This window comes from Pleurodeles waltl, chromosome 9 (assembly GCF_031143425.1).
Source record: "Pleurodeles waltl isolate 20211129_DDA chromosome 9, aPleWal1.hap1.20221129, whole genome shotgun sequence".
Lineage (NCBI taxonomy): Eukaryota > Metazoa > Chordata > Amphibia > Caudata > Salamandridae > Pleurodeles > Pleurodeles waltl.
In genome coordinates, this window is record NC_090448.1 from 64,977,361 (window position 1) to 64,990,772 (window position 13,412).

At 42.4% G+C, this 13,412-nt stretch overlaps 1 protein-coding gene across 1 annotated transcript in view; it reads left to right on the forward strand.

The window, feature by feature from the left end:
* Window positions 1–13,412, forward strand: part of NR2C2 (nuclear receptor subfamily 2 group C member 2) — a 418,562-nt gene that overhangs the window by 360,205 nt on the left and 44,945 nt on the right. The window contains exon 13 of the mRNA XM_069206302.1: window positions 3,628–3,733. Within this exon, the coding sequence (XP_069062403.1) occupies window positions 3,628–3,733 (106 nt within the window). The remainder of the gene's footprint in view (window positions 1–3,627; window positions 3,734–13,412) is intronic.

Genomic DNA, 13,412 nt, shown 5'->3' on the forward strand with positions numbered 1-13,412 from the left:
TATTCTATGTAATACTATGTACATTGGTTCACCCCTGTCAATCAAGTTCACTCTTGTGATTTGGGAGAATAAGGGCATCATTCCCAGTTCGTTTTACCTTTGCCTTTCACCTAGTGATCAACAACACAGTTCCAGAAGCCCTCGCTTAAGTGGCAGAACCTCTTCACGGAAGGTTAGATTTATAGCGCTATAACCATGTAGTTGTATAACTTATAGCAGATGGGGGAGGTGAAGATAGGAATGCATTCATAGAGCAAGCAGTGCGGCAATGGCAAATAGAACAATTAAGTCTCTTTGAAGACTCAGATAGCATGAATAAAACATAAAGCACGAAATGAGATTGGGCCATGTTGCTTCACAGCCTGTCACCCCATCCAGTTGTTGGTAATAGGGTCTGCAACCTAAGGGGCTGAAGCACCCAGATGCTGCCACCCCACCCCACTATAACTGCAGCCGACTCTAGCCGACTCCCTGCAGCTCTGTGAAGCACTTTACAGCCCAATCAAGTGTTGTGGGCACCTGGAATCCCTGCAGTGAATTCACAGAGCAGTCACATACCTTTCACTTCCAGGAGTCCAAGTTGTGAGTGCAGTAGTGCCAGCTAACCTGGCTGGATTTTGTTTAGCTGTGGCCGCGAGCCGGCAGCAAGATGCCAGTCCAAGTCCCAGCAGAGGAGGGGGAGGAGCACACACAGCAAAGAACACCTGACCAGACTCCAGCACGTAAGCCAGATTCAACTATGACAATCAGACTTGAACAGCAATTTTATTGGTTTTGCCGATTTTAAGATTGGAAAGAAGATGTGCTCAATATCCCAGACTGCCATTCTCTGTACCAAACTCTCTATACCCTAATTCATTAAGGGCCACCTGGAGTATAAAAGCTCACTCTTGAGAAGTAGGACAATCACATATACGTGTATTAGGCAAAGACAGTTACAGTCATCTACAAGGAGTCAAGTTGTTGGTTAATACTTTCACTAAAGAGCTGAAGTCCTTTTTGGTTCTACAGATCACAAAATGCCTTCCTGTACAGCAGTTTTGATAAGACTCCTTAGGCCTTCTCCCAACTTTAGCATTTGTTTTGAGGTGTTCCAAATAGGAAGAAGAGGTCTGAAGGAATAGCCTTTAGAAGTATAGTACCCATGTTCAGTAACACTTTCTAGTAGATACCATACCTTTCTGCACTTCATAGCTGTACTGCCTCCTTCATTGCTTCATTATAGAGGTTAATTATTTGACAACCCGTTCTAATTTTAAGTTTGAATCAGTTTTTAAACATTTTTTTAGTGTGGAGTGTGAAAGCACCTTTGCCCCACCATAACATCACTTCAGGGAGTGTCCTTCTAGAATGTTTGCACCTTGTGTGGTGTAGCAACACCATCTTGCCTTGGCTGGAAGCAGTGGTAAAAGCTTTGCATGACCTTGTGCTACATAAATGAAGGCAGTAGTAATATTAGCAAGATTTTAGCCACTGTCTGACATCAAGGAGAGGAGTTATTGGATAGTGTTACCCAGATTATAGGCAACTGCCTAATTCACCTTCCAAAAGTGATTTGATTTCACTTGTTAATTATGAATCATGCACACACCTAAAAGGCTACATGATGCTAAAAGGCCAATAAAGTGAAATAAGGAAGCAAGCAACAGCATATTATAGCAAGCAAAAAAAGAAAAATAATAAAGCCTTGTGGAACCAAAGGTAATTGTCCATTATTCTCCGTTTGGTAGGTAGATTGTTCCAGATCCTAGGAACTAATTAGAGAAACGGCAACATCAGTGCTGTTTTTGTATGATAGGGATATTCAGTAGGAGCAGATTCTCCAAACAGATAGAGCAGATGCAGATTAAGGCTGAAATATTCAGACTATTTTTTAATTTTCTGTGCCGTCTAAAACGCTTTACAACATACAGAGGCATTTTAAAATTGCCTGCCGTTCAGCTGTCCACCTGTGTAAATCCCCTAGGTCCAAATAAACATTGGCCGATTTTCAGAGGACTTTGGCTAATCTCATTGTCTTTTCAAGTGCAAAAAGGAGATAGTTAGGCAGACCTAACTACAGGCTCTTGCAACAGTTAATCGTATATAGCACATTTAGAAACTAAAGAGGCAAGTCTGTTTTTTATATAATAGGAAAACTTTTTCTCAACAAGTGAAGATTGAAAAAACAGTAACTCACAACCAATTTAATCTGAAATTCCAGTGTGTTTTCCTAATTTAATGTGATACCCATCAATTTAACCTTGAATACAGGGATCAAAGAAGTCCACTTACAGTAGTCCCAGTGCTAGAGGTGGTTGCACAAAAGGACAGTCTCAGTTTTGCTTGTGTTTAATTTCAAATAGCATTGATCATCCACTCATGAATGGGAGAAAGGGAAATTCTCATTTTCAAGACTAATGATGGCACCTGCTGATCCAGTCAAAAAATATTTAGGTATCATCACAAAACCATAATGTGCAACAAAGAACCTTACAAAAATCTTATAAAAGCTGTCAAGGGATGCACATAGATATTAAACAGAATAGGGCCTAATCATGAGCTCCGTGTAACTACTCAAGTAACAGCTGTCTTAGCAGATGTAAATGGTGGAAGTGCAACGGATAGATAGGACCCAATTAAAAAGGAAGCATTATTTTGCCACAACACTTCTGACACCAACAACTTAAAACCTTTGCAACAGCCAGTGGTCCATGATATTGAACATGGTTATGTAAATTGGAAGGATCGCTTAACTAATATGGCTCTTATCTCATCAAAAGCGATGACCATTGTAGATTTGTTCCACAGACTAATGAAAGCCAGTTTGCCAAGTAACTAAAACATAGACATCTTTAGGGAAACTCAACAACTGTTTTGCAATCATCCTCTCCAGTGGCTTTCTTGGAGTTTGTCGAAGTGTAATCGACCAGTCATTATTTGTTATTTGTGACAGTATAATCAACATTGGGCCTTTTCACTATGAAGTTTCCAGAAATCTGGCACTATACCAAAAATAAGATGGCCGTTAGCTAGTTCTGCCACAAGACTAATTATACAAAGTGCCATTTTTCTCATGACAGCAACACAGCATGAATCTTCAGCTTGATTTAGAATTAGAAATTAAAGTTTCCACCTCATTGCTTTAATGAGGGAGAAAGAATTCCTGAGATGTCTTGGCCAATTCTCCATTGGAGAAAAGGGAGAAAGAGCATCAAGGTGCCGATTTAATTTAATTTAACGCTTTCATGTTAGAAATAAGGTAATTTTCCAGGTCCGTACTCAAAAGTTGAGAAGGTGCAGGTGAACTCAAAGGACAAGAAATGTTAGATATACTTTCATTGTAAAGATAAATCAGAATTATTAGCAGAAATCATTTTATTGCATCAATTGACGTCCTCAAGAGCAAATACATGAAAGAAGCCTTTACTTTTTGGTGGTAAAGCATTAACTCAGTACAATTTTTATGCTCTGTCATTTAACTAACAAAACAGTATTTTGGTCAGTTTCAAGGGTACTCCAATTAAGAGGTTATGGCATGCCTGATTCGAGACAGTGCATATAGAAATGAGCACTATGATTTCTAACAATTACATTAGGATGGAGTTTTCCAAAAAATGTTTACAAATATTTCAATTCTTTCCCTAGATCACCCTGGTATGACAAGTACAAGCCAAATTGAACAATTTCAAGAGAAGGCACAGATGGAGTTACAGGACTATGTTCAGAAAACGTATCCTGAGGATACTTACAGGTATTGCTGTCTTCATGTGACTGCTTAATGCTTGACTAGATGAGAACAAAACATCACTTAGAACTCAATTTTTATTATCTATAACAGTTTTAGGATCACTTAATATTATGAGCAAAGCCATGGTTGAGTTTAAAATACATATGGGCACTTGTAAAACATTGTTGTTCCCAACTGTATGATTAGATAGGATCATGCCATGAAAAGCTACAACAGTTGCAACTAACAGGAGAAATGGTTGACATTCAAATTGAAGACCATTTAGAAGGGTGTGACTTTAATATGATTAAAATACTAGAAAGTATCCAATGATGTTATGGGAGGGCAAAAGCCTACTGAAAACCAATTTGGTGTGAAACAGTGTCAGACTAGTAATCTACATATGTACCAGATGCTAAGGAAGCTCATAGCCCTTACCTAGAGCATAGCGTTGGAGTAATATCCCTTATCTGGATGACGAGTATAGAAGTTCCACACAGTTGTATAACTAAATATTGCAGATAGAGAAATAATTTTATAAATGTAACATTTCCTAGGTATTGAGAAGAAATGTTAAGATTCTAGTGAAGACATGAATGCAAGAATTAAGCAGCCTGTTTCTTCTTTATTCTTTGCAAATCAACCTTAACAAAAAACATATTAACTTACATATGCCGCAAACTGTTGAGAATGTAGCAAAAGGTCAAGCTGCAAGCATTCTTGGTATTGTCCATAAGCTCATATAAAACTAGAGCACTTTCTCTTTCTTCGCAAAATGCAAAACATCTTTGCATTGGAAAGCACACACAGCATCTCACACCACTTCTGATCTCCCCCTAAATGCAAAACAAAACATGCTGACTGCTACTTTTTACTCTTGCCGCCACTGAACTACACATTGAGTGAAATCCTGAAGCAACTACATACTACACATTAACTTCCTGGCGTGAGTTAGTGTCCACCAGCTAGAAAGATAATCCTGACCTTCATGCCCTTAATAGAATTTTAACTTTCCTTCAAGATAGCTCAGACATTTTACATTCCATGTCAGGATCCGGAGGATCAGATTCTGTAAGTTCAAAACATGCTCACCATACAACCTGAACATGCTTGAAATACAGTTTCTGAAAAGTGGAGTCTGTGGACCAGTTTGCCACTTTCGTGATATTCTCAATGCAACTGCCCACCAAAAACAGCCTCACATGCCCGTAAGCTCCAAAAATGCCAGTAAGCTCCAAAAATGTATATATTATTCTCTCGCAGGGGATTTCCATGTATAGTCATAAGTCCTGAATAGTTTTGCCCACCTGAATGGACCCTGGAGCAGTTTTCTCAAAATGTCTTCTTAAGTGTTGATGTTTACCTTTCTTAAGGAAGGCCTGTAAAGTCACTTAACCCCTTCGCTGCCAGACCTTTTCCCCCTCTGGTGCCAGGCCTTTTTTTGGCTATTTGGGGCAGTTTGCGCTTACGCCCTCATAACGTTTTGTCCACATATGCTACCCACGCCAAATTTGCGTCCTTTTTCCAACATCCTAGGGATTTCAGAGGTACCCAGAGCTTGTGGGTTCCCCTAAAGGAGACCAAGAAATTAGCCAAAATACAGCAAAAAGTTCGTTTTTTTCAAAAAGAAAAAGGGGAAAAAGGGCTGCAGAAGAAGGCTTGTGGTTTTTCCCCTGAAACTGGCATCAACAAAGGGTTTGCGGCTCTAAGATCACCATCTTCCCAACTTTCAGGAACAGGCAGACTTGAATCAGAAAACCCAATTTTTCAACACAATTTTGGCATTTTACTGGGATATACCCCATTTTTACTATTTTTTTGTGTTTTCAGCCTCTTTCCAGTTAGTGACAGAAATGGGTGTGAAACCAATGCTGGATCCCGGAAAGCTAAACATTTCCGAAAAGTAGACAACATTCTGAATTCAGCAAGGGGTAATTTGTGTAGATCCTACAAGGGTTTCCTACAGAAAATAACAGCTGAAATGAAAATAATATTGAAATTGAGGTAAAAAAAAACAGCCATTTTTCTCCACGTTTTACTCTGTAACTTTTTCCTGCGATGTCAGATTTTTTAAAGCAATATACCGTTGTAGGTTCATCAAAAACCCTAGGTACCCAGAGCCAATAAATGAACTGCACCTTGCAATGTGTTTTCATTCTATAGCGGGCATACAGCAATTCATTTGCTGAAATATAAAGAGTGAAAAATAGGTATCAAGAGATTCTTTGTATTTCCAAAATGGACACAAGATAAGGTGTTGAGAAGCAGTGGTTATTTGCGCATCTCTGAATTCCGGGGTGCCCATACTAGCATGTGAATTATAGGGCATTTCTCAAATAGATGTCTTTTTTACACACTGTCTTACATTTGGAAGGAAAAAATGTAGAGAAAGACAAGGGGCAATAACACTTGTTTTGCTATTCTGTGTTCCCCCAAGTCTCCCGATAAAAATGGTACCTCACTTGCGTGGATAGGCCTAATGCTCGCGACAGGAAATGAAACATGGACACATCACATTTTCCCACAGGAAACAGCTGTTTTTTGCAAAGTGCCTAGCTGTAGATTTTGGCCTCTAGCTCAGCCGGCACCTAGGGAAACCTAGCAGACCTGAGCATTTTTGAAAATTAGACACCTATGGGAATCCAAGATGGGGTGACTTGTGGGGCTCTCACCAGGTTCTGTTACCCAGAATCCTTTGCAAAACTCAAAATTTGGCCAAAAAAACACCTTTTCCTCACATTTCGGTGACAGAAAGTTCTGGAATCTGAGAGGAGCCACAAAATTCTTTCCACCCAGCGTTCCCCAAGTCTCCTGATAAAAATGGTACCTCACTTCTGTGGGTAGGCCTAGTGTTCGTGACAGGAAATGCCCCAAAACAATATCTGGATACATCAAAATGATCAAATACAAAACTACCTGTTTTTGAGGGGAAGGGCACCTGCGTTTTTGGTCCTGGGCTCAGAAGCCATCTTGGGAAACCTACCAAACCCAGACATTTCTGAAAACTAGCCACGAGGGAGTCCAGGGAGGTGTGACTTGCGTGGATCCCCCATTGTTTTCTTACCCAGAATCCTCAGCAAACCTCAAATGTAGCTAAAAAAAGAATCACATTTTCCCCACATTTCTGTGTGAGATCACCGCACCGGGACACATTTCTACCACCCAATGTTTCCCTTAGTCTCCTGGTAAAAATGATACCTGACTTGTGTAGGTGGGCCTGTGACAGGGAAGAGCCAGAAACATGTCAAAATTGAGGGGGAACCAAAGCGGGTCCAAAAGGGCAGTTTGAACATTTTTAGGATGACAAGTGCAGCGGAATTATTATCGGTATAGATGAGACAATGTTGGGTGGTAGGAATTTTGTGGATTCCTGCAGATTCCGGAAGGTTCCATCACAAAAATGTGGGAAAAATGTGTGATTTCCAGCAAAGTTGGAGGTTTGCAGGGCATTGTGGGTAAGAAAATGGTGTGGGGTGCATGTGAAGCACACCAACCTGGAATCAACCAGATGTTTAGTTTTCAGATGTGTCTAGGTCTTGTGGATTTTTCTACATGGCAGCGCCCCAAAGTAAAAAAAGTGCAGCCCTCACCATTCCAAGTGGGACGATTTTGAGAGTAACCAAGCTCTGATGGCCCAAATGTAAAACCAAAACCCCAAATAATCAAATGTTCCCTTGCTTGCCGTGGCATAAGATGTTTTAGTGTGCGGGGAGAGCTGAAAGACTGTTACCCCCTTTAGTTGGAGTGGGAGCATAATCAGGCCCATACTGGTTGGTAGCCACCCCCCCCCCCTGTTTTATTTTATTTTTTAATTCCCTGGCATCTAATAGACTTTCTGCCCCCCCAGGGTGTGGATCGGGGGGTAATTGCCCAATCTGCCCACTAGTGGGCAGAACAACTTTGGCCCCATTTATTTGGGGTGGGGGTATGGCCATACTCCCACCCTCTTATTTTGGAGAAATGGCCTAAAAATGATCTGGCCCCCTGGGGAGCGGCACTTGCCCAAGGGGCCGCTCCCCTTATTGAAATATACAAAAATAAAATCCCTGGTGATCGGGCAGCAGAAATGCTTCGAGAGAGATGAAAGGAAAGGTTTTTCCTTTCATGCCTCTCCCACCTCCCGTTCGGAAGAGAAATGCTTTTGCATTTCTTTTCATGCTTCCAGCGCGATCGGATGTGACCTCTGATGACGTGGCGCTGACGTCATCAGATGTCACTGGGTGGTGGGGGGGTTGGGACTGGAAGGGAAAGCGATTCCCCTTCCATCCCTGACTGGGGAGGGGGGGTGGGAGGGGATCTCATAGGGGCAGCGCTAGCGCTCCCCCCATGGGCCAGGTGCAGGACGAGCTGGTCTCCTCCCAGGCACACGAGAACCGTGTGCCCAGGACGAGACCAGCTTGCTCCAGGCACCCAGGGGTTTAGGAATGTCATTATGCAGTCTAAAGGAGAGGATACAGAGGCTAAAATTCTTCATCATGTTTGGTTAAAAAAAGGGCATGCAAGGTAGATATGCATTCAAATGCATGAATACTTTGAAGATTTCACAGAAAAAATATTTCACAATTTTCTTACTCCTTGAATCATTTGCTACACAGCTGACAGCCTGGCAATTGTGAACATGGCTTCATTTGGCATGAAGATATGATCTGGAAGGTCAGTAGCTTTAATATGAGGTATTTTGCGTAGGAGAAAACTGCTTCTTGGATAGACTCTCATTTGCCAGCGAAGATGGGAAAAGATTAAGCGCCTTTTGGATGTCCCATAGATATTCCTACCTGAAGCCTGGACATGACATCAATCTGGCATCTCTCAGAAGATTGCAAATAAGTCAGTGCTCCCTGACTGTGAACCCATTAACTGACTGATGCCCTACTGAGACCACAGACAAAATTGATTGCTTGATAGACAACGCCTTAGTCTGTCTGCTCTGACAAATAATCCACCACGAGGATAATTTCTGCCCTCACAGGATCAGAACCCCCTCTCAGACACCAAGAAGTCCATCTGCCCCATGCTACTGCGATACGCGCTATTTACTCTTTTCTACTTGACTGGTGGCAACACGACCGGGCCCGTCTCTCTGTTCTCTCGCTGTGCTGCTGACCGGCCCGTTCCACCTTATCTACTTACGAACTTATATACTCATATCTTTTCAGTATTCTGAAAATTGGTTTGCGTTCATACATATCTTGCGAACAACTTTTCAGCCCTGAAGAAGCCCAATTGTATAGGGCGAAACGCGTTGGCTGCTTGTTCATCAACTTACTGTTGTACAAAGTATTCTCGATCAAATAAAAAGAATTTCTGGAAGAATAAGAACAGCAACCTTGTATCATCACCTATCTAATTATTTGGGACTTCTCTACAAGTATTATACAAATAATATGTCTACAATCTAAGTGGTGCACCACCCAATCTTTTCTTCTTTAACAATTGGGGTGTGTTTTTCACCCCTGTGGTTCCTTGGTGCAGCAGGACCTTTGGTGGAGGTGCACACTATATTCTATTTTTCAACATTATTTGCGTTTAGTGTGATTACTTGGAAACTATCAGGGATTGATGCGTCTCTCTATGAGCTTGCTGCACTCTGTTTAATTAACATATTCCTAGCTGAAGCCTGGACATGACATCAATCTGGCATCTCTCAGAAGATTGCAAATAAGTCAGTGCTCCCTGACTGTGAACCCATTAACTGACTGATGCCCTACTGAGACCACAGACAAAATTGATTGTTTGATAGACAACGCCTTAGTCTGTCTGCTCTGACAAATAATCCACCACGAGGATAATTTCTGCCCTCACAGGATCAGAACCCCCTCTCAGACACCAAGAAGTCCATCTGCCCCATGCTGAGCAGTAATGCTTGTTTGTGTGCCCAGACCATGCCAAGCAATTGTACTCTGCTGTGTAGTCCAAAAGGCCTAAAACTGTCCAGTTGCCCCGGAAATCTTCCCACCATGCGTTGATAATGAACTAGGCAATTCCTTAGGAGCAGCCAAAAAAGGGAAAAGGGATTGGAAAATCTCAGTAATGTTCCAACATTGCTGGGAACAGTGCTTGAGCCTTCCATTAGGAAATCACTAGCACAGTGTTTGTTTGCTATCTGTGTGTGTGGGCTGCCAATCCTGACAGTCATCGTGAAAGGTGGAAAGACAGAGTTGTCTCTCCTTCCTGCCATAGTAGGAAGGCAGCGAGGGCTGCTGATTCCAGCCGAAAAATCTGGGTAATTTAAAGTTAATCCTGGTTACAAAGAGGTCCGCTCCACATGGTCTCCAATGAACTATCAAGCTCCCAGACACTTTGCCTCTTTGTTTCCAGTCGCTGGTATTTCTGAGGAACCAGAAACCAAGTCCAGTGCTATATATTTTTTTGGGTTTCTGCCCTGGCTGAGATTTCTTTCACCAAGCAGAATCTCCAAAAATCTATTGCCAATTTCTGCCAACATTCAGTACGTTGGACTTCCTAGTTGGTTGATATAGCATACAGCAGAGATGTCCATCCTTAAGAGCATCAAACTGCTCACATGGTCCTAGAAATGTAATGGTGAAGGTACCCACCATCAACTCCATACAGTGTAGTTAGAGTCTTACCTCCCGTTCTGATCACTTGTGACATCTCCATACTAGGCACCCCCTCCTAAACAACTGTCAATTCGACTTTCTCTTCACATCCAGTGAATTGCCGATAATGACCTTGCTTTTCAAGGCCTTCATATGTTCCAGCCACCAGCTCAGTTTCACTAGTGCGTCTTCCGAGAGTTGGATCCAACTGTGTGTAAGTGAGGCCTTTCCATAGATACAAGGTTTGTACTCCTTGTTCAGCTCTGTAGATGAGTGGTCCCAGAACAATTGCATGAATCGACAAAGCCAGTAAGCCTATGATTCTTGCCAGATGTCTGCTCAAGAAGTTCTTTCCTAATGTTTTTGGCCCACTGAATAAATGGACAGCGTCAACACTGCTACAGAGGAGTCCACTACAAATTCCAGAAAGGTCATCAACGAAGAAGGCTGAGGGACAGACTTGTGAGTGTTGATCACAAAGCCAAAGCTACAAAGCAACTCCACTGCCCTATTTAGGTGAACTACCAGACGGGTCACATGCTAGTCTAGGATGCCATCCACATTGCCACAGGAGATTATGAGTCTGAATGGCAGAGATGTGAACTCAAAGGCCTTAACTCCCAAATTAACGAAAGGCATTTCCTGGAATTTGCCAAGATCGAAATTGTTAGGCATGAGTCCTTGAGACTGAGCTTAACCATCCAGCCATTCTGTAAAAGGCTACCCGATAGAAGTTGGATACCCTCTATCTTGAAATGCAAGTACAGCAAGCAATTGTTGAACTCTCCGAAATGTATTACTGACCTGAAGCCCTTGTCCTTCTTTTCTACAAGGAAACTATTGCTGACAAACCTGGAGTCTATGTCTGTCCTGACAGTGACCCCTTTCTATTCTATCTTGGCTGTTTCCTCACCTACCAGGCCTTGTTGTTTCAAAGCAGAGAGACGTTAACTATTTGTAGGATCCAACGTAGGAAAGAGTGACAATGTAAAAAATAAAAGAAACTATGTGTATGGAACATATATAAAAATGTTCATCGTAGGTCGTCTGGATCAATTGACCCTTTCCCGCTTGATTTTCAAAGTAACTGCTGTGAACACCATGGTTCCTTTTCAAACCATGGCTTTTTATTTCTAGTAGGAGGATACTCTCACAGGGCATACCCTTGCGGATGATAGTGCACATTACATTTCCACATAATAAATCTGATATTTCTCTCCTTTTATCTTTTTCAGTAATTGTTGCCCTTAATTAAACCTTTCCCAGTCCTGGTGATGGCCCTAGAATTGTTTGTGGGTCAAACCATCTTCAACTGCCACAGTTACTTTGAATATTGACATATTGAACTGTTGATTAATTTGTTGTCCCTCTGCACTTAGTTATGGCTCATGCTGGTAATGGACTGAAGAACGTGTATCTTTCATACATATGTATTTATGGCATGTGTAGCTGCAGATACACATACTGTGAATTATTCCACGATCTAGTGTTGGGCTCAGAGTTTTACAAGTTGTTTTTCTTCGAAGAAGTCTTTTCAGAGTCACAGGATCGAGTGACTCCTCCTCTCGGTCATACTGTGCATGGGCATCGACTCTGTTGTTAGATTGTTTTCTTTCCACTGTCGGGTTCGGACGTGTTTCCTCTTGCTCCGAGATTTCGAATCGGAAACTTTAGATACCTTCTTTTACCGTCGGTGTTGTTTTGATCGCGTTTCCACCTAGACTCGAACCGATAGTACAGTTGAAAACTAAATTTTGTCCTTCTGGGCGCGTGCGCCCGACTCAGGCCTGTTCGGGCCTACCACGTCGAAGCCTGATGGATCGGACTCCATTTGGATTTTGTCCCCGATGCCACGCAAAATTTCCATACACAGACCAACACCTCGTATGTAATCTGTGTCTTTCTCCCGATCACAGAGAAGAGGATTGCGAGGCCTGCCGATCGTTTCAATCCAAAAAGACCCTGCGTGATCGGAGAGCCAGGAGATTGGAAATGGCGTTGAAGAGTACCGAACATATCAACACAATGGAGGAAGAACAGGCGCAGACAGCAGTTTCCATCAGAGAGACCGACTCCGAAGAAGACTCGGAGGAAGATAGACTCATCACTGCTGGTCAGCACGTGAGTACAACTGCCACTATGCCCACTCATAAAAAGTCCTCGAAGGCCCTGGGTGCACCACTGCCAGAGAGCCATGGTTCGACCCGAAAAAAGATTCTTGTCGACCGACTTTCGAGTTCAGCACCGAAAAAGACCACACCTCTGTCGATACCGGAGTCGAGCAAGTCCACCAAAAGCTCAACTTCCGAGTCGGCGTCCCCACTCTTCGGAGTCGAAGCCTCGACATCCTGCTTTGGAGTCGAAACAACCAGCTGTATTTTCAGGCCCGAAAAAACTATCATCTTCGGAGCCGAAAAAGTCTTCTTATTTGGAAGAACAAGTACTTCGAGACATCTTAAGCACAGCTCAAAATCACTTGACGAAAAGTCATATAGACCATCTTATTATGTTTCTGAGGACACAGAGATCCAACTCATACTTGAAATCAGGGATGAGAGACTATCAAGGATTCATATCCATAAAGAGACTGGCAGAATAATTACTGCACCTCCTCTACAGACCAAGAGAAAGTTGGCTTTTCAAGAACATTTCGATACTGCTCCACCACCAGCAAAGATATTTAAACGGAAGGAGAAGCCATTACCTATGCATACTTCTCCCCGTCATTCACCACAACTTTCTTTTTCGCCACCACCCACTAACCCACCACCTTTGCCTTCACCAACTCATTCACATTATTCTCACGGTGATACGATTGATCCTTGAGATCTCTATAATCCGGATCCTATTCCTGCCAATGACCCGTACTTATACCCTTCCAAACCTTCTCAACCGGAAGACACTACTGCATACACGCAGGTTATTTCTAGAGCAGCAGCGTAACATGGGGTGCTTATGCACAATGAACCTTTAGAAGAGGATTTTCTTTTTAATACCTTATCCTCCACGCACTCATGATATCAGTGCCTCCCAATGCTACCTGGCATGATTAAACATGCAGATGAGATATTTGGCTAATAGCCAATCGTCAGGGGATGCTCCTCCCCCTGACAAAGAGAGTAGGAAATTCGATGCTGCTGGCA